This window comes from Serinus canaria, chromosome 8, assembly GCF_022539315.1.
Source record: "Serinus canaria isolate serCan28SL12 chromosome 8, serCan2020, whole genome shotgun sequence".
Classification (NCBI taxonomy): Eukaryota; Metazoa; Chordata; class Aves; order Passeriformes; family Fringillidae; genus Serinus; species Serinus canaria.
This window is the reverse complement of record NC_066322.1, coordinates 23694813-23716217: the sequence shown is the minus strand read 5'-3', so window position 1 is coordinate 23716217 and position 21405 is coordinate 23694813. Positions and strand designations below refer to the sequence as shown.

At 44.1% G+C, this 21405-nt stretch overlaps 1 protein-coding gene across 1 annotated transcript in view; it reads left to right on the top strand.

The window, feature by feature from the left end:
- Window positions 1–21079, top strand: part of NIBAN1 (niban apoptosis regulator 1) — a 55008-nt gene extending 33929 nt beyond the window's left edge. The window contains exons 6-14 of the mRNA XM_030226711.2: window positions 7961–8076; window positions 10370–10474; window positions 10568–10730; window positions 11524–11711; window positions 11953–12114; window positions 14113–14223; window positions 14785–14892; window positions 15783–15894; window positions 16896–21079. Coding sequence (XP_030082571.2) covers window positions 7961–8076; window positions 10370–10474; window positions 10568–10730; window positions 11524–11711; window positions 11953–12114; window positions 14113–14223; window positions 14785–14892; window positions 15783–15894; window positions 16896–18532 — 2702 coding nt within the window. The 3' untranslated portion in view covers window positions 18533–21079. The remainder of the gene's footprint in view (window positions 1–7960; window positions 8077–10369; window positions 10475–10567; window positions 10731–11523; window positions 11712–11952; window positions 12115–14112; window positions 14224–14784; window positions 14893–15782; window positions 15895–16895) is intronic.
- The last annotated feature ends 326 nt before the right edge of the window (window positions 21080–21405 follow it).

Here is a 21405-nt window from a genome sequence, read left to right as displayed (position 1 = left end):
ACAGAAATTATTTTGAGCAATACATATATTAAAGAAGTATAATAAAGAAATACATTAAGCAAGAGAGAAAGACAAAAGCTTGTGGAGGGCAGATTTTTCTTCTCCATCTCTGACTTTCAGGATTGCCATTATTGGTGTTTGCATTTCCTTTTTCAGTTCTGAATTTATCTGGCAGATGTTTTCCTCATGGTTATTTCTAAATTTCCTATGTTAATTTCTATAGTACCTGTATAGGAATTACCAACTCTTGGACCAGAATTCAGAATAATTCTGGGAGCACTGAGAAAGGTTGAGAAGCTGACATGAAATCCTTGAGCTGAGGGATGAATGTGTCTATATATCTTTATACAGAGCAGAGCAGCTGTCAGGAGTCCAGATACCACTTTGGAAGGGTTTCTGAGACTTCATGCCACAAACAGGGTGGCCTTTCTCTCCCAGAGAGGGAGATGAAGGGAAGGATTTTCTTGTTGCCTGTTTCCAATGGATGTGGAGGGAGCAATTAAAGGAGAACTGAGGAGGAAATTGCTTTTTATGACATTAAAGAAAAATGTCTTTGTGCCTTGGATGAAAGTTAGGCCTTTTGGAAAGTTTGTGTGGTAATTTGGGGTGGGAAAAAGTACAAATGGAGATAATATTTACCCCTTCATCTATCAAGACTTGTGTCTTAGTTCCTCTCAAGCAGCTGTTGTACTTGGGTTAATTAAACCCCTTTTTGGTTAATAAAATAAGACCACCTGTGATCCACATGAGTGGCTGAGACTGTGTCTCAGTTCACCAGTCTGTTTCACTAGAAATACCTTTGATGAGGCCTGTGGGGTGTTAAAAAAATCACTAAAACTTTCTGGACATTATATAGATGTTTTCTTGTATAATTTAGGGTATTTTGCTTGAAATAAGACTATTTCTCCTCTTTCTAGGATGTTTTGCTCTACAGCATGAGTTCATTCAGTCAGCGTGGCTTTTGCCTTTCCTGCCAGCCTGGTTTCCTACACTGTGGTGAGGATTTTCAGTCTGTAGGAGTGACATTCATTCTGAAACAGCAAGATGATGAATGTGCTAAATTCATAATTGCCATTACGTTCTTCCTATCCCTCTCACCTCAGGCTGATTATCTTCTTCTTGCATACTACCAAGTGTGGGGTGGTGCAGGGGAGCCACTGCCCTCAGCCCACCACCCCAGCCTGTTTAGGAGCTGTGAATACTCATTTAGGAGCTGTACAGAGTAAGGCTCCAGCTTTGAAGTTCTGCAGCAGAGAAATCAGAGAATCATAGAATCATAGAATGGTTTGGGTGGGAAGGAGCCTCCTACCATGGCCAGGGACACCTTCCAGGGTCCCAGGTTGCTCCTGTCCAGCCTGGCCTTGGGCACTTCCAGGGATCCAGGGGCAACCACAGCTTCTCTGGTCACCCTGTGCCAGGTCCTTCCTACCCTCCCAGGGAAGAATTTCTTCCAAACATCCCATATAACTCTGCCCTCTGGCAGTGGGAAGCCATTCCCTGTGTCCTGTCACTCCATCCCTTGTCCAGAGTCCCTCTCCAGCTCTCTTGGAGCCCCTGTAGATACTGAAAGGCCACAATAAAGTCACCCTAGTGCCATTTCTTCTCCAAATTCCCACCTGCTCCAGGAATATAGTAGCTGGTTTGGAAACCACTTGGAAAAATGTCAGAAATAAGTGATACTGTGATCCTTTGTGTGTGTTGATGCATTGTTCATTAATTTTTTTAGACTGTGAAACCCACACCTGCTGGGCTTCCCACTGGAGGTTGATTGTGCCCTGTCTGGTGCTGCATTGAACAGCTTCAGTCTGGGTGCTGTGCTGATAAGCAAACAGTTAACCCTGCCCCGGGTTGGTTTGGTGGCCATGGAAGGAACTTGTGCTGCAAAGCTCTGTTTGCTATAAGTACAGAGTATTCTTTCAGGGCTGTATCATGTTTGGAAGTGACCTCATCTACCTTCTGTTGGTGGTTGGCAGCTTCACACCACAAGCTCTGTGGATAATGTGACAGCTCACTGCTCACAGGAAATCCCCAGAGCTGGGAGGTTGATGCCTCTCAGCCCCAGAGCACCATATAGATCTCACTTTGTTCTCAGTTTGGATGCTAACACAGGGCAGCATTTTGTGAGGGTAAAATGTGTGTCCTTTTACTGAGAGGGTAATTTTCAGCTGTGCTTGAGCCATGTCCCAAGCCCCAGGTAACCTCCCTTTTCCTGAGGTGCAGTTCCTGAGCTTTCCTCATCTCCCCAGGTTCAAAGCTTGTTCCTTTTCTTACCTGCCACCCCAGTGGGTAGGGACCATTGCTTATTTTTTTGGAGACAGAATTTCCACAGTTTAATTTTGTTGGGGTTGATGGCCATGGCTTTTTCACCAGCTGTCTGTGGTATCTAAATGCAGCAGTTCTTAAAACATGCTGGAGCTCACATGAGCTCTTAGAAAGGGAAATAATTTTTTATCGTGCTCATTTATTTTTATTTGAAGGGCGTTCCCTAATTGTGGTGCTGGAAGGCTGGCAGAGTGATTCCTTCCCTGCAGGAATGTCTCTTGTTCCCTGATGGTCTCCAGCTGCCTCCACCCCAAATCCTTGGAGGCTGGCAGAGTGGGAGCACTGTCTTTGAAGTGTCAGTATCATGATCCTGTCTCTTTAGTTGGTTTGGGGTTGTGTATTTTCCTTTTCTTTACCAGCTTTTGTTTCAAAAGAAATAAATTTTAGAAAATAGTTAGAAACGGATTATTTTTTAAATTACAGAGTGTGTATAGTGGAAAGCAGGGGAAAAGCAAGTCTAAGTATATACAAAAGAAACAGATGCCAAGGTGAGAGGGCAGTGACATGGAAGGCTGAGAAAATTGGGAAAATGTAATTTGCATTTCTTAGCATGAAATCTATTCTCTTGAGGGCAAAAGTGTCTAGTGGAAATAAGGAGGGGTGGAAGCACTAGCTTTTGAGACTGCACTTCAAATTCCAAATACTTCTTGATCTGCCTCTTACTATCTATTTGTAACATCACAAGAAGGAAAGCCCTGCACCAGTACTTGTACTGAGATCTTTTGTATCCCAGGAAAAGGCTCTACAAAGTGACCAAAAAGGAGTTATGAGAGATGCTTTGGCACTGCCTTCACCAGAGCCAGCTCTCCATCGAATAGATGGGGAAGCAAGGAAATAATATTGTGAGATCACCTAAAATCAAATGCATTTTTTTACTCATTTATCACATTCCAAAAATTAATAGTAAGTGACACTCTCCTCCTCAGTGAAAGGCCACCAGACTGGACTCCTTGGTCATCATCTCCTTCCAGTGATTGTTCTCCTGCCTCCTCCAGTCTTTGTCCAAAGCCTGTTGCTTTGAGTGATTTGAGAGGATATTTGTGGGTCCTGCTGTCTTGTAGGAGGGAGCTAAAAAGTCATGAGTTTTTGTATTGGTTGTGAATGTCTTGTGTTGGGAAGAGAGAGCTGCAGTTCCTGGGGCTGGTGGCCCTGAGCCTGGCAAGGCCTGTGGGCTCTGACATGATCATCTTCTACAAAAACTTCCATCACTGGGTGGTATCAATTGCTAGTATCAATTAGTTACCTGCAGGAAAAAATCCAGGATCATATAAATTATATTCCCTGCATGCAGAATCTGGCTGGGATGCTGCAGGGAGCAGATGAAGCCAGGGTGGATTGCTCCTGAGTTTTGGTGGTCAGATGAAGGGCATTATGTCAGAGTCAGCATTTCTGTAATTAAAACTTGTGCTCTGTGAGCTCAGACTTCTGGATTCTGGCTTAACACTTGTTCAGCTGTGTCTCTGGGCCCCAGCCTTGTGTGAAATGTCAGCCAAAAGGGCTGAGGTTATTCTTCGTGGTGGAGCTCACTTTGGTGAAGCACTTTATCCACAGTCAGAGACCCCTTCACTGTTACTGGATTGCAGCTGAGCTCAGCCATTAACCCAGCCATGCTCACCACTAAACCGTGTCCCCAGGTGCCATTAATGACAGGTACTGTTCAGAGGGACAGATTAAATGGGACGTGGAAATAATCACTTTTTAACAGCTATGCCAATGTTATGAAGGCATCTTCCTTTGCTTGTAATGAAGAAAAATCATCATCTGAGTGATTCAACCTCCTCACCAGCAGCCCCAAGGCAGCAGTGTGCAGTAGAGACAGATGCACAGTTTGAACTGGAATGTTCAAATGCAGATTTAATATTATCTGGATTTCCTGGAAATCCAGTTTGAGCCAGAGGCAGCTGGAACACTCATCCTCCCTGGTAACGAGGCCCATCTGCAGAAGTTCTTGCACAGAGCTCTCCAGTGTAAGACCAGCTGATCTCTGGCTGAGACCAAATCCATGAGGGCAGTTCATTCCTGCTGCTGTCATCGGACACATGGGAAGTGTTGGTGAGTCACAAATGGACAGCCTGTCCTGAGGGGCTGTAGCCATGTCCATCTCCAAGGGTGCAGCTCTCCTGCCATGGACAGGGCTGGGAGAACCCACAGGACCTTGGGAATGAAGATCTGCTCATCACTCCCCAAACATTCACCTGCCAAGGGACAGAAGGAGCAGCTCATAGCCCTGGGCACCCCGTTAGAAGGCTGCCATTCCCAGGGCAGCCCAAGTGGGAGAGACAGCTGAGGCTGGGAACAGAACCCTGTAAGTTAACCCTTCTGCACCACATGCAGCTGCTCTCAGAGGGTGTCCAGTAGCCTGGTCCTCTGAGTGTCATTTTGATGAATTAAGGTTTGACATAATTATGTTTTTTAAAAGAGGAATTCACAGCATGGAAGCTCCTTTGCTTTCTGTAGTCCTGAACTAACTGAGCCATACCACTGAGACATGTGCAAGTTTGGGAAGATTTGCAAAGTTATAGTGCTTCCAGTTGTCCTTCCATCTCCCGAAGTCAAAGGGAGCTTTATAGCAGTTACTCTTGCATTTTTAAAAGGAATCTGTGGTTAGCAATATCTGGGCTCTATGTGTGGATATGTAGAGTTTCTAGGCAGGTTTTCTTTTTTAAAAAATGAAACAGAACAAAGATAATTTTTTTTTAATTTCCACACATCAGGGATGTTATGTTCATTAGCAGCTGGAGAAGATGGTTGGGTGATTTTCCAAGTGCAAGGCATCCTGGATTAAGCACACAGTATCAGTCTAGGTACCTGTAAAGCCTCACTGGCCTCTTGCTGGAGAACACTCAGTAACCTTCTTGGCTTTGTGTGAGATTTGGGTAAGGAATACTGCAGCCAGCACTGCACCAAGCTGCCCTAAGCTGTTCCCCTCCACACAACCAGCAGGACACATGGATCCCTCAGGCCAGAGGCCAGGATGGCTGAGGGAAGGCTGTGAGGGCTTCAGGAGATGGGAGTACCCATTGTGCTTTCCCCTGGGGAACACTCGTCCCTGGCACCACTGGGCTTTGCCACCTGCCCTGTCTGCAGCTGCAGCTCTGCTGCCATGGCCCAGAGCCCAGCTGCTCTCTCACACACCAGCGGGGCTCCCCCAACAGCCCAGCCCTTGTTTCCCTGGCCTCGCTGTGGCTGCCAAGCCACCCTCCTCCTCCAGCCTTTCCATGGACTGCTGCATGGGATGGGCAGAAGGCTGGCTCTGCCCCGCTGAGGTCGTGCAGAATGTGCGTGGCAGCTCCTTTCCTTTGGGTACAATTCCCTTTTCTTGAGCCCTGTCCATGAATGTGCTTCTGTCTCGTGTGCCTCACCAGCAGCTTCTGCACAGCCCAGCACTGGATGGATCTACTTGTTCAAAGCCTTATCACTGAGGCAATCTTTTCCTCCTATGGAAAGTGAGGATGAAATTGCCTAAATTAAGTAATTGTAGCAGCCTTGAAGGATAAAGCTTTCTTTCTGCTTGGAGTTGTTTTTGTAGCAAGACTGCCATGATTGTGTTTGTGTCCTGTGTTTACTGGCATAGGAAAGAATGTGGGATTGGGATTTTATGGCACTTACATCTTAGTGTTTTTCCCATGAGCTATTCAAATGAATCACTCTTGGATTTTTAGCACCTTCTTCCCACTGCAGTATGGGCTAGGGGACAGTCAGAACAGAGAGAGAATACTCCCTTGAGCATGGATTTAAAACTTGGTGATCTTAGAGGGCAGACTCTTGTCAGCACTGGTGCATCACCATCTCAGCAAGTCCAAGATCCAGCCTCTTGGATTGTCTGTTGTCCCTTTGGGTTAGGAGGGAGCACAGCTGTGAAGGAGGAAAACATGTGAGTCATGATTGGAAAACTGCAGCTCCCTGGCTGTGGGAGCTGCAGTTTTCCCTCCCTGCAGCCAAACCAGGCCCTCTTCTCATCCAAATCTTTTCAGTTTTATTTTGGGAGGACAAAAGTTTTGAATGCAATTCTCCACCTCAGCTGCTCAGGTGGAACACTCCCTTCTTTCATTAAAACTGTGGTCAGAGGGTGTTCTCTCAGCACTGAACAGCCTGATTTACAACTAATACTGGTTTGTGACTTGCCATGACAAATGCTATAAATCCTGGAGGCAGTAGTTAAGGTAGGGTTGGGATTTTACCTGGCTGATTTTTTTTTTTTTTTTTTTTTTTTTTTTTTTTTTTTTGTTTGTTTGATCATTATATGAGGTTGGAGAATTTGTGTTATGTCTTGGATCTCCAACTATCTGCAGATGAAGAGCAGTATCAAGAGAGTGGCACTGAGAGAGTGTTTATTGCCCCTCAGTTGTTTAACAAACCTTCCTGCAGTCATTGCAGCAGGTGAAACTCTGAAAAGGCAAATTTTGACATTTGGGCTCTGAGCAGATCTGAAACCATGCAGTTTTCAAGCAGTTTTCAAGCTTCAAGGATGAAGTCCTGATGAAGTTAATTGTAGGTTTCTGTAGCTTTTGTTTTTGTTAAAGTGCATGGAGGAGATATTTCAGGCATTACTGTGGTGTTAATCCTCCACGTTTCCCATAATTTCTCTAATCCCTGCATTGCCCTTGGCATTTATGCAAGGCTGCTATAAAGCTTTTCTCTTGAGCAGTTTCATGAACAAGCCCAAAGAAGTGTTGCTTGACAAGCAAGGCTTGAGGACTTCCTCCTGACTCTTCTCATCACATTTGTATGTATCAGTACTTTCTAAGGCAGCATAATTCCCTTTGAGAGAATCAACATTCTTGTTCTTCCCTCCTTTGTTCTCAGAGTGCACAACAGGACTTCAGCTGCTCCAGGCTGCAGCAGATAATCTTGGAGAGGGGACAATAAGCCTTTGTGGCTTTGTTTTCCCACAAGATAGTAATCCTGACTCTTTGATAGTGAAGACACAGCACTTCAGTCACTGAAGTGTTTGGGGATGGTTTTCTCACTCAGGTTTGCCAAACAGCCACTCTGCTTCACGTCTTGAGGCCAAGGTGTCCTCAGTCCACCACACTGTTCTCAGGAAGAGCTCCCATCTGGCAGAAGTGGCCTTGCACAATAACCAGATATTCCAGAGCTCTGGTTGAACATTCCTGAAATATTTAGGGAAATCAGGCTTATTAGGGAAATTAGGCTTGTTTCTTCTTAACTGGTACAAGCATGGTGGGTTTGTTTTGTTTTTTTTGTTTGTTTGTTTGTTTTTTGTTGAGGTATTTTTTGTTGTATATCCATGAAAAAAACATCTTGATCCTCAGTCTCTTAACAAAACAAAAAGTTACGGGGGAGTGTTAACTTGGGATTTAGCAATTTATCCAATGAGCTGCCTGTCATTATTGTAAAGTAAAGAGCAAGAATTCCCAACTGTTATGCTGTCAGAGTCTTCCTATGTGCCACCTTACATTGCTCACAGGTGTAAAGGCAAGGAAGGACCTTTCCTATGTTAATACACTTCTAAATCTTAGTGAACACCCAAGGTCTCCAAGCATCCAGGCTTAGTAAATCATTAAAAAATATTACTGCTAGGTGCATGTGGAGTGGGAAATGGCTCAGAAAAGAATGGTTATTTTTAAAGATTATTTCTGGGTAAATCCTTTATGTTACTTTTTGTGTTCTCCAGACTTTCTCAAACAGACCACATATGAAGTGGAGGCGTTTTTAGAGGCCATTCAGTTCTTCCGGCAGGAGAAAGGCCACTACGGCACATGGGAGATGATAACTGGCAATGAAAAAGAGGTAAAAGAATATATTCCTGATGGGGTTTTTGGCTTTGGGTATTGCAGCTCTGAGGACAGTGAAGATTATAAATTCTCTTAGTAAAAAGGGCATCTTAAAAAAGAAAATTTCATAGATGGAAATACCTGAGATTTACATCTCTTACTAATATGCAAGTGATAATTCTTTTTTAATAAAAACTTCTAATCAGAGTCTTGTAGAGTAACAGTTACACTAAAACACTAAAAATCTGTGTACTTCAGTTCTGCAGAAAAGAAATGTGAAGGCCAGAGTCTGGGTCCATACTTGGGCACCTGGCTTTGGAGCACTCATGGTAGCTGAGATTACCCCACAACCCCACTGGCATCACTCCACATGGCTTTCTGGGTATTAGTTACACCCTGATTTATAATTTTTTTTCCAAACACTGAGCACTCAGCAGCAAATGTTTACTTGTTTACTTTAGTGCCAACTGCTGGCTGTTTTCCTTGATGAAATCTGGCTTCCCTTTGGAAAAATGGAAAAAACCTTAAGGAGAGTGGTTTGTTTTAAGGAACCAGATTGTTGTTTTAGAAGAAGCCAACCTTTGAAATGCTGAGAAATGTGGAATCTGGAGAAAAATCTTTAAACAGTGTCTTTCTCACTGCCATCATGTCAGTGATTGAAGCTCCCTGCTAACATCTGATAATAAATTCTTACTTTAGGGAGTTACATGAGGGGTTTTCTGTTCTCCCCTCCTCCTTCAGGTTATGGAGCTATTATAGTGCTAGTTTCATTTTATGTTTTATTTTTCCTATTGCTTGCCAACATCTTACTCATAACCCCTATGTCTCAAGAGAGCTGTAATCAGAGGACATTCAGCCTAGTTCCACTATTATCTTCTTAGCAATAATTCATTCTGTAAGTATAGTGTGTTCTCATGGCCTGCTTGGACCAAACATAATAATTATTTTAGGCAAATATCCAAGCTAAGTGAGTGGTTTGGAGCAAGCAGGCTGAAATTTGTTGCTGTAAAAGTCCCTGCAGAATGCCAAGAGATGTATTTGCTGACACGCAGTTGTGGTGGCTGAGTCCTAGCAATGTCAGCACACACTGGGGCTGCAGCATGGCTGGAGTGGGAGCAGGAGCCCAGGCACCTGAGGGAAGATCCACCAATGCCTTAAAAATGTTCCCAGAGAACTCAAGATTCTTCACAATACAAAATTGTGGTATCACAGAATATCCTGAGCTGGAGGCGACTCACAGGGACCATTCAGTCCAACCCCTGACCCTTCACAGACCACCCAGCAATCCCACCCTGTGCATCCCTGGGAGTGTTGTCCAAATCCTCCTGGAGCTCTGGCAGCCTTGGGGCTGTGCCCATTCCCTGGGGAGCTTGGGCAGTGCCCAGCACCCTTTGGGGAAGAACCTTTTTCTGACAGCCAACTTAACCCTCCCCTGACACAGCTTTATGCCTTTCCCTTGGCTCTTAAATCTGTCTGATCTGTTCTCACGTTTATTATTTGCAATAGTTTGCATTATTCACGAGATCTTTTTTAAGGGAGCCATTAGTTTAGAACCTGAATTAGTGAATTGCTTTTGACAGACATTTGAGTCAGCAGTGCTGAATATGAAGTGCTGCTGTGGCATTATCTTTAAGTACTTAAATGAAACTCCAATAAAAGTCTATTGCATATTTGAGGTATATTAGAGGTATATTACAGCAGGTATTGACTGCTGTATTTCCATAGGGGCTGTTTATGCCCTGTTTTACAATGGGCTGCAGTCAGAGTCTTTCTTTACTTGTGCTGCTCTAGTTCCTGCCAGTTCCCTCTGCTGGTGTTGCCAGATCCCTCTGGCAGCTGTAATACATGAGGTGCAGTGTCTGGGAGCATGGACATGAATGAAGAAGCCCTGGCATGATGAAAGTGGAACGTTGAGGGGTGTTTTTGCACTCTGTAATGGCTCAGCCAGCAGGTGGCTACAGCAGGGATGTGATCCTGAATGTGGACGGTGCTGGGCTGTTGGTGCAGCTTTCTCAGGCCAGAGATGGTGTCCGTAAATAAAAATGTGGAGAGGGAGGCCTAGACTCCCAAAATCAGATGTATATTAAGTCTTGCATATTTATTTGGTGCATTTGAGTGGGACAGGTAAGGAAGGAGTTGCAGCTCAAATCTAGGCAGAGAGAGTGCAAAGCCTCTGTGGGTAACTCCTGGCAGCTGGGAGGGAGGGACAGCTGAGCCACTGCCTGCACAAACCACTCTGAGCTGCAGTGCTCAGCCTTCAGGTAAAGAACAGGGTGTGAACTTGCCATTTTCATCTCCTGACCATACAGATCCTGAGCAACCTGGTGATGGAGGAACTGCTGCCTAACCTCCAGACAATGATCCTGCCTAAAATGAAGGGAAAGAGGAATGACAGGAAACGAGCCTGGTTTGGGGTAAGGACTGACACTTGCAGAGTAGCTGTTGCTCTTGGCAGCTCTCTGTGGTGCTGATTCTGATCTCTGCTTCTCAATTTGATTTGGGTCCAGATCGTAGAGGAAACCTATGGCTTAGTCCAGCAGCAGGTGGCAGAAGGATTAAGTACCTTGAAAGAAGAATGCAGAGAATTTGCAAAAACTCTTGAAGGGACCATTCGTTCAGACATGGATCAGATTCTGAACTCCAAGAACTTCTTAGCTGGAAAAATCAAAGGTTAGTGGAGGAACAGCTGTGCTTTGGTGCAATTTTCCAATGTTTCCCATTGTGTTGCTCAAATTACCAGATGTGCTTGTTTTGAAATCCTTGTGTGTTTTGAGAAATCCAAATGGAGACATCAATTTTCAGAACACAAATGAGCCTCTGCTGCCTTTGGTGGGAACTGATACCTGTGGCCACTGTGTCTGTGAAAATACCAGGTCTTCTCAAATTGAAGCTGACAGGTTTTGAGTATCCTGATCAGAGTTGTTCCTTCTGCTTTCTTTTTCCCTTGAACAGTCTTAGGTAGTCACAGGTCATGTGAGCATAATTGAAAGACCTGATCTCTAGGAATGCACCACAAAACCAGGTTCTGGTTATGTGACAAGTCCATGGGCTTTCAAAGAATATTTAAACCAAAGAGCTTCTTAGGTGGCTTTTATTTAATATGAAGTAATAATAATTTTGTTATGAATATATAAAGGAATGTAAAGAGCAGGCAAAATATTGTTGGTGTTGCTTAAGCTGTCAAATAAATAAACAAATAAATAGATGGTAATCATACTCAGAGCTGCCCATCTCTCTGCCCTCACAGTGCCCCCAGTTGCAGTGTTTGCTTAGGTGAGGCTTGGCACAAGAGTTTTCATTGTCACTCATAAAGCTGTGAACTCCTTTCACACCCTCATCACCTCTGTGGAGGTGTGACTCCAGGGAAAAATACAAAAACCATTGAATTAACTGTAAAGAGATAAGTTCCAATTACTTCTTTCACTGTTTCTAAATGCAATTATTGTCTTGTGTGACCCTCCAGCCAGTGTTTCTGAGCCTGCCCAGAAGTGCTGCACAGAGAATATCCAGCCATTCCTCACCTCTATCCTGGAGGAGCTCATGGGCCCCGTCAGTTCCGGATTCACAGAAGTGCGCGCGCTTTTTGACAAGGAAGTGAATGAAATCATCCAGGACTTCCAGAAGACCAATGATATGACCAGGCTAAAGGAGGTAAGACAAAACAGAGCTGGAGCCTTTACATCAGCACAAGGATGTTCTGGGCTAGACCTTGGCTGGCAGCAGGATCCCAGGTGGAAGCACGTGAGCGCCTGGTTTTTTCATTTAGAAAGTCTTGAGGTATTTGTGCAACTGGAGTGCAGATACCAGAATTTGGGCTAAAGCCAAATTGTTACATTCTCTATTAAAAATTCACCTCTGGTTGCTTTCTCTCAAAACCTGCATGGGAATGCAGAATGTGGATCAGCTCATGACCCTGCCCTTCAACTCGGTGAAAATGGAGCCCTGCTATCTGAAAGTGAACCTCCTCCAGGAGCTCCTGCAGGACCTCAAGAGTCGCTTCAAGGTCTATCACATCGATTTTGTGATTCAGAGGACACAGAACTTCATGCAAGAGGTACTGTAAGATCCAGTTTTTCCTCCTGGGAGAACAGGTTAGGTTTGTCCTGCTAATCTGCTTCAAAGTAATCTTGATAAGAGCTGTGAAAGAGCCTCAGAGTGTCTCTCAGGCAAGGTACAAGTAACAAAACCTGAGAAAACCAGCTAGAAGCTGCTTGACACTTATACTTGTGAGACTCTGTGAGTGAGTTGTTCAGCAAGGCATGAAAATTTTGGATGGATCATCTGTTCCCTTGAACTTTCAGGTTCTGAATTCCCAGTGTCTCAGCACCCAAGAAAGTTGTGTGTGTAACTAGTGGGGTGGCTAAAATTCACCTGATTCCCTTTCTCAAGGCATGGTTTTTCAGGAAGGGTATTAAATGTGCTTTACCAAAATGGAATGTGTCCTCTTTGATAGTTGATTTTCTCACTAATATAAAGTAAAGCAGTTAATGTTAGAAACTCAGAGACAGATGTTTCAGGGTGTAGGTGCTTTAATCCAGCCTCGCTTTTCAGGGGACTGGTGGAGGTGACAATATCATTCCAGATGAAAACTGAACTCCACCTCTTTGTCCCCTCTTGTGTGTGTTGGTACAGGCTATAACTCTGCTTTCTGTGGATTCCTCCTGGATGCCTGGCCAGAAGTCTCTGAGGAGCTGGCCAGCAGACTGATTTCAGTTGCCAGATCACAAGGCAGATTTGGCCTTGAAGCTCTAAATTGAACCCTGTGATTTTAATCTGTATTTGGGAAATTTACTAATCTGCTCAGTAATCTTGTAAAGTGGAGCTGGTCCAGATCTATGGAGTGGAAGTTATGAATATGGAAAACAAGTGTGTAGGACAGTGCTGGGATAGGGTTTTCCTAAAAGCAGCTCTTCTGAGTACAGCCAGGACCAGCAGCCAAGAAATTACTCAGAAATAAAATTCTGATTTCATGTCTGGGTCTGTCAGGGGGGACCATTCCAAAATGCTGCCAAATAAAGTGTCTTTCACAGAGTGAAGACCATGAGTGAAAACAAAGAAGTAGACAGAAAAATAAATCCCATATAAACCAAGAGGTCGCTTTTTTTCTGAACAGAACATGAGTCAAAATAACAAGAAATAAGTTAAATTATAACAACAGTTGTTCTAAACATGCTGTTATTGCATCTTCCTCTTTAAGAGGCTGGTATTTTCCTCATAAAAATATCTTGTAGTCTCCCTTTTTGTCCATGGACGTTTATTTCATAAATAAGTGAAATCAGACATGTCTGTCTTAGTGTAGTATTTGGCTAAAATGTACCTCGGGTGGAGGGTGGAGCAGGATTCCTTGCCTTGGGAGCTTGGCATCCTCTAGTGGCCAATTTCAGGAAATCTGGGAGCATGGTGCTCAACTGGCCGAAGGAATGCCCCCCCCCCCCTGCACATCTCCCGGTACTTCTCCAATAAGAAAACGTTAAAATTTGAATGGGAACAGCTAAAGAAAAGGCAAAGCCTCATTAAATAGACTCAATTATAGCTTGCATAACTGTTTGTCTGGAATATCTTCAGAGTAGGGGCATAATATTCTTAATGATAAGCTGAAAATATGGTAAATGCCAGCTTAGCATAATTCTGTGAGAAATGATTGCACTCTGTGTGATTTTTGCTGATTATTTATTTGTATTACAATGAAAGCTACAGAAAATGATGTGCAGTATGATTAAATACTGTTTATTAATAATAGAAGTCAATGGGAGTCTTCTTATTAGGGATAATGAGTTTTGACTGTGGTCTGTATACACAGATGATCAATTCTACATTTTGGCTCTGCCACCATCAGTTTGGGTGGGGACATGAGATCAGATCTGTACAAGAAAGCTGGGACAGCATGATAATGATACCACAGCTTTAATTTTATTTATTTTTTGCAGCATTTCAGTGCTCTGCAGAGCACCTTCTCAGAAACACAATTTAAATTAACAGTTGCACTTATCATTTTTGCAGGATTTTGATGTTGCTGGTCTTTAACAGTTTTTTTTCTAATTACTATTTTTAGCTAATGGAAAATGCAGTTTATACGTTTGAGCAGTTGTTTTCTCCAAGCCACCAGGCAGACTCAGCCAAAGTTGCAACAACCATTGAAAAAGTCAAGCTGAGAGTGCTGAAGGTAAATGTCATGTAGCACATTTGCAGGCTGCCTTTCTGGAAACAGAATATATTTTATGTGAATGTACCTCAGTATTTGAAAGAGGATAGGCTTTTACCATCCAGATGAAAACACTGATTTGATGGCACTTAGCAAAGCTGCCCATTTGGGGGATAAAACATAGTTCTGGGCAGACATTTATAAAAGTATTTGCATGTGCAGTCCCTTTAATTGTAGGTAAATCAAATTATTAATATTCTGTGGATCTGCATAAATAATTTTTAATTAACTTTATAATTAGCCTGCCACCGGGATTCGTTACTCTCAGAAAGGGCAGTGCTGCAACATCCGGGGAGGGCAATCAAGGGCTGTTTCTATCCCAAGAGTTAAAAGAAGCAAAAGAGATCCCAGAACAGTAGATTTTAGAGTGATTTTGTAGAAGCTGGACTAACCTGCATGGCCATTCCAACCCTGTGCACCTGTGATGCAGCAGCTACAGGCTGACAGGAAGCAGTTCCCTGTGGGAGTGGTGAATAACCCCAGGCACACGTGGGCTTGTTTCTCTCTGGTGTGTTTTGGCAGCAATATGACTACGACAGCAGCACCATCCGCAAGAAGATATTCCAGGAGGCACTGGTGCAGATTACCTTGCCCACAATGCAGAAGGCACTGGCTTCAACATGCAAACCAGTAGGTGTCTGGGACTAAAAACCTCAAAAACCAGTAATGGAAGGCAGGGGAGGAGCAGCACCTTGGCAGTAATTCCTTAACACTGTCAGGCTGTTTTCTCTCAGAGGACTGTGCAGATTTCCTGACTGCTCAGTGCTGAGATGTGCCACTTCATGGGTTGGGTAAGTGTGGAGCACAGGGACAAGCATTTATCACCTGGAATATGTGTGCAGACAACTCATGTCTCTGTCACAGAGGAAGCAGTGGTGGAGCAAACTTCCACAAGCCCTTCCTGCCCTTCCTGTTTAGTTTCCCACCAGCCTTTTGTATTTGTGCCTCTGCAGAAATGAGCAGCCAGCTCTAGAAGCCAAATTGTGGCACAGCTGACAGGCTCCACCAAGTCCTGACCTTTTACTTGAAAACCTCCAGGTGATTTATGTAGGTGCCTCTTCTAGAAATGGGCAGAGGTCACTTAATTTACTTTTTTATAGACCACCAAGCAGCTGCTTGATGACAGTGATTCAGTTAGACATGATGGTATAAATCAGAGACCTCAAAGTGTTACACACCTATTAGAAAAACAAAACCAAACCTCACATTTCCCATGCATCATGAATTTGCCTCCTTGGACAAACAAGTTGTGAGGCATTTCCTCAGTAGCTGTTTGTTTCAGCAGGCAGTGATCTGCAGTGCTTTTAAGTGTGGTTGTATTGCAGGAACACTGTTTGGTAAGTGCATAATTGATTGTGGACACATGTAGCTCATGGAGTCATAGTTCAAACAGTGCACCCCAGGAGCTGTCATGGGGTGTGGCAAGACCTGCTCCATGGCATCTCTGAGCTGTTTGGTAGCAGTAGGACTCAGAATCCCTCAGTTTTCTCCATCTGTTCCTTTCTTCCCTACGTGCACAGGAGCTGCAGAGATATGAGCAGTACATTTTTGCTGATTACACAAGTGTGATCCAAGTAGAAAATGTGTATGAAGAGATTTTACATCAGACACTGCTTGAAGAGGCCCTGAAAGGTGAGAACATTCTTGAGGTGACAGGAATAACACTGCAGCCTGTGGCCCATGAGCTGTTCCTTCAGACTTCCCAGAGCCCTCACCTGGCTGTTCCTGTCCCGCTTTCTCCAACACTGGTGGTTACGTCCCTACAGTGTTTTTTCATTTGGCTCATTGCAGATCTGTTGCGAGCCCTAAAATCTGATTTATGGGGCAGCTTTACTAAATCTGTAGAACTCAAGAGTGATGGCTTGCACAAGCCTTTTTCTAACAAAATGTAATTATGGCAACTTCACTTGATCTCCATTCCCTGGGCCAAGGAGGGGGATTCTGACCTTACTTGTATAGATTTGGTGATGACTAAATGGCAAGACTATGCCAACTGTAAGAATAAGAGAATTTCAAAGACTAATGGTAATTGAGATTAATTTCCTCAAATGAAATGAACTGCTAGATGCAGTTTCCAGTACCCACTGATGCCAGTGCAGTACTCCTTGCAGATGTCTCTGCTTCTGTGTCAGAAAATGAGACTATTCTTAATAAATACTATATATATATATAAAAAATATATATAAATATATACACTTCTAAAATACTTGTATCTCTCTATATGTGCCTGTCTGTCGTCTGTCTATACTCTGGATAAAATACAAGCAGATGTACAGCACAGGATGTTTTTACAGACCACAGGCATTCCTGTTCCAAAACAGCAGTATAATAATTGTAACCAGCATACTTTTATTGGCATATTCAATGTAAATACTTCTGCACTGAAGCATTATCTTTGTGCATTGTGAGTCCTCTGCTTCAGAAATGCTTGGGTCAATACTAAAGTGCCATTATTCAAAAAACAAAATCCCCATCCCCAGAAAAGAAATGTGAACTAAAAGGAAGCTGAAAATGAACATCAGTGTTGTCTTTAATATCAAAATGTACAACATAAACTTGGGAAAGCACTGTATGTTCTTCCCTGTGCCTCTGTCAGCCTTCCCAAAGCAGTTTGGTGTTTCTGTTTTATTCAGTGATCAACGAAGCTGCCGTTCTGAGGAAGCACAACCTGTTTGAGGATAACCTGAACGTGCCCTGCGAGAGTGTGTCCAGCCTGACGGAGCTGAGGACCCCTGTGGGATCAGCACAGGGCACCCCTGCCAAGGCACCCCCAGCTCCCCGAGCCGAGGGCTCGGACATCGAGAGCCATGGGGACGAAACACTTGTTGTGACAGGGAAAATCGTGTGGGAGAAGGATGCTGATGAGGGAAAGTCACCAGACAAAGAGGCAGGTGATCAGGCCAGCAGGAGGGAAGCAGTGGCTGTTACAGACATTGGTGACAAACAGGAGTCCCCTTCAGCTGGCCACACTAAAAAAGGAGCTGGAGAGGGAAAAAGCGCGTTGGAGAATGTATCAGAGTGTGTAGTGAGCACTGAGGGAGAACTCAAGGCACAACAAAAAGCTGTGGAGGAAAAAGTAGCTTCTGGGACTGACACTGCAATAAAAAATTTTGAAGCCAGCCCTAAAAAAGAACTGAAGGTACCTGATGGAGCCGTGGAGGAAGAGGTGACTTCAGAGTGTCAAACAGTAACTGCTGTGTCTGTCAGCGGCACTGAGAAAGCAAGCACAGCACAGGAAAAAGCTTCTGAGATAAAGCCTGCTTTCCCACCTGAGGGTGTAACAGATACAGAGATTTTAGGGAGTGCAGAAAAGAAAAGCAAGGTAGAAAATGAAACTATGGGAAAATTATCTCAGAGTGAAAATGCAGTAGGAACAGGGTTTGAAGGGGATGGTAAAAAAGAAAGCAGTGAGAGTACTGAGACAAAGGTTGTTGCCCAGGATGGAAAGACAGGGAAAGCAGAGCTTGGGGATAGTCCTAAAAAAGAAAGCCAGTCAAAAGAAAAGACTTGTAAATCCCCCGATGATGTGAATGAGATCAGAGGTTTGCTGATGCTGACAGTTGAGATCCCAGCAGATACTCCAGCTGAGAACATAAAGGAGGTCTGTGAGGGCGAGCTGCTGAAGCTGCAGGAGCACCACAATGGGAACTACGAGTTGAGCGAAGTGGCCGTGGCAGAAATTCAGGTGAGCCAGAAGATGAAGAGTGAAGATGCAGCAGAATGTGTGGAGTTCAAGGAGGAGCGACCATCCTCAGCCAGCCTGGGGGCAGATGGTATGAGGGTAGAGAGCGTGCCCAGGGGGGCACAAGCACCGTGGCTGGTGGAAAGCTGGGCTCCGCCTCAGGAGGCGAAGGCAGAGGTGGAGAACAAACCAGGTGTGTGGTACGCAGGTGCGGGAGGTGAGAGGTTGCAGCCAGAGGAACAGACGGGAATCGCGATGTATGGGGAGGAAGGAACAGGGAACAGCCACGCTGTCGCAGAGGACGGTGGGACACAGAGCCCGTTTCCGAGCCCTGCTGCAGATGCAGGCACGAGGGACGTGCCCATCCTGGATAGAGCCAACCCGGGCCCAGGACTGCTGGAGCCGGTGTCCCTGGGGCCGCAGCAGCGCCGGGAGCAGCCCAGGGCAGAGCGCACGGCAGACACAGAGCCTGGGCGGCGAGAGGGGGAGCCGGGAGATCAATCCTCTTCACATGCAGAAATTCAAAGCACCGGAGGAAAAGCGATTCTCCCAGAAGATGGTTCTGCACAGCAAAACTCTGAGGAGTAAAGAGCAGCTTTCAGCCCAGCCCTGCAGGACCTTTTCACTCCAGTAATCCCTGTTCAGTTTTGAATACTTGTTCAGGTCGGGGCTGGAGGAAATGCGCTTTGTTGTGGTGTCCCCAGCTCCTGCAGGTTTCCCACGAATATCCCTTCCTGAGGGATGGGTGATGGGTTTCCTTTTGGTCAAAACCAGATTACTGCTGAGGAATCTCATCTGTCACTTCAAATCTGCTCCCTTTTAAAGCTAGAGAAAAAGTCTGGAAATGTGACCACTGAATCCTTCAAAAGCCCAACTATCAACTTATTTTAACAACTTAGGTGTTCTTAGGGGTCCTCTTGATTTTTAAATGCATGGTTTTGACAAGTACCGCTCTGATTCTGGTGGTTGGTACATAAGTACTCGAGGATGCTTTTAGTATTTGCATGCAGTATACAGGAAATAAAAACGTTGTTTAGTAGTAAACAGAACCAAATAGTTGATTTAGTAGATTGCTGAAAAGCCACACTGTGCAAAATCTGCAAATTGTTTACTTAATTATTTCCAAGTTTTGGCAGATATCAAAGATGAGCAAATATTCTGATTTTTAATTTTTTTTTCTCTTATTGCTGTATTTAAAAAGGGGAAAGTATGGGAGCAGGTTTCTCAGTCCCACTCTGCACTTCGGGGTTATTTAGCCTTCCAGAGCACTTTATGGCTATTTTGTTTTGTTTTGTTTTTTGGAAGGGAGAGAAGAGAATGTTTACAATAACTATAACCATTAGGCAGCATTTCTCTGGTTTAAATCCCACCATAAAATAGATTCACTTACAGCTATTTCATGGAGAATATCAAGTCCTGCCATTCCCATTTCCACTGAGTTACTCAGGTCTGTAGACCTTTTTAGGTGTGGAAATCATGTAATAAGTGGCAACAATTGTGAAATAGTAGAATCATTGCATCTAATTTCTAATGCAGATGTTAACTGAAGTGTCAGGCAGCCAGAGGTTGTTTTTCATGTGCTTAGATTTTGGAGGGCAGAATTACATTACAAAAGCAGTTATTAAAATGAGACAGTTGCTTTCATACACACGATCTGTATCAAGCCATGATCTTGGCGCAGAGTTGCTTAAATGTGTTTTTTGCATCTCAGTTTGCACAGAAAAGCTTGGAGATGAAACCCAGTATTTCAGTAAATTGGCCTTTCAAATGCAAGACCTCACTTTAGAGGTCAGTTTAAGGCTCCTTCAAATTCTGGCCTGGTGTTTTGAGCCTGTTTCTCAATGTCAAGCAGTGCAGGACAGCAAAGATTAATTATAATTGCAGCAAGGACTGCAGGATTTATGCCCATAAAGACACGAGAAGAAATAACAAAGTCCTGGGAGCATAATATGTGTTACCATTTAACTTCAGCAAACTGTGCAAAGTCTTTTAATGCTATCAAAATATTCTTTAATACTAACAGACCATTGACACTAGAGGAAAAGGCAAATATTACTGTGTAAGGAAGGAACCTTGTTGAGTAACTGGATAAACCACTCTTGTCACTACAGTAAAATAAATGCAGTTCCTATTTATTCTAGAAGCTGTACTGTGGTATGGAAACGTGAAGGTCACAGACATCTTCCTTGCAGAAGTACTTTGACTTGTTTCCTCCTTATAGTTCATGCAAAAATACTAATTTGGAAACATACAAACCACTGCCAGCCAGTTTTTTTTTGTTTTTTTTACAGATCACTGGTTATTTTACTGTCAGCTGCTTCACTTTTACAAATCATTAACTATTTTTAATTGGTACTGAGTGTTAAGTGATTTCAAATTTATAAAGTGCATTAGAGCTAAGCAGCAGCAAGCAGCCCTTTTATGCTAAAATTAGGGGACATGATGGGGTTTTAGTACTTTTTTTGTATGAAAGACAGCATGGCAGCAAAAAAGACTGCAGCCTCCTGCAAAAGGAAACTAATTCATTCTAATATGAATTAGATACATCTGTACAGAGAGCATTTTGCATAAGTATTTCCATAATGGTAATTTTGGAGTTATTTCTGTGGCAGGCCTAGATCTGGCTAATATTTTCCTGTGATACATGTTGCATTGCTGAATGCAGATGCTCAGATGTTTTTCACCAGAGAGATGGGGAAGATTCAGCCTGTATAATTTAAATTCCAGGTCCTTGTGGCCATGGGACTTTTTTCCTGGTTTTGGGCATTTTCTGCCCGTTTGCAAATGGATGAAGTAGTGCTTTCTAGTCTTTACCACAGTTGGTTAGAAGCGACAGCTTGGTTAGAAGAGCTCAGCAATCTGCAAGGTTATGTGGGATCACTGATCAAAAATTATAATAATGCAGCCATTCTGTCGTTTTTGTTACTTTCTTGCTGTTTCCTTCTCAAACCGGGAACCGTAATAAATCGCTTTTCACGGCCCACGGCCGAGAGCCGGGTGCCCTGAGGGGAGCGGGCTGGGGTGTGGAATTCCATGGGGCTCCCCCTGCTAAGGGCCAGGACATGAAACACACTGTATTTGCTTGGAACTTTGTACAAACGCTTGTCACGGAAATAAAGACGCTCTTCCCTTCCATTGCTGGGAGGCTGCTTTTGTGAGGGTGTGATAATTCGGGGGGTTTTAGTAAAGAAACGTTCCTCGGGAAGCTGGCAGCGACGGCGGTGTTTCCAGCACGGAGGGGAGTTTTTAGGGGAGCAGGGGATGACAGCGTGAGGGGGAACGGCTTCAAAGCGAGCGTTGGATGGGGTATTTAGGAGGAAGTTCTTCGCCGTGAGGGTAGTGAGGCCCTGTTATAGGGTGCCCAGGGAAGCCGTGGCTGCCCTATTGGTGAGAGTGTGCAAGGCCAGGTTGGACGGGGCTCTATTTATGTCCTGGACACCATAAGCAGCTCTGACGGTACT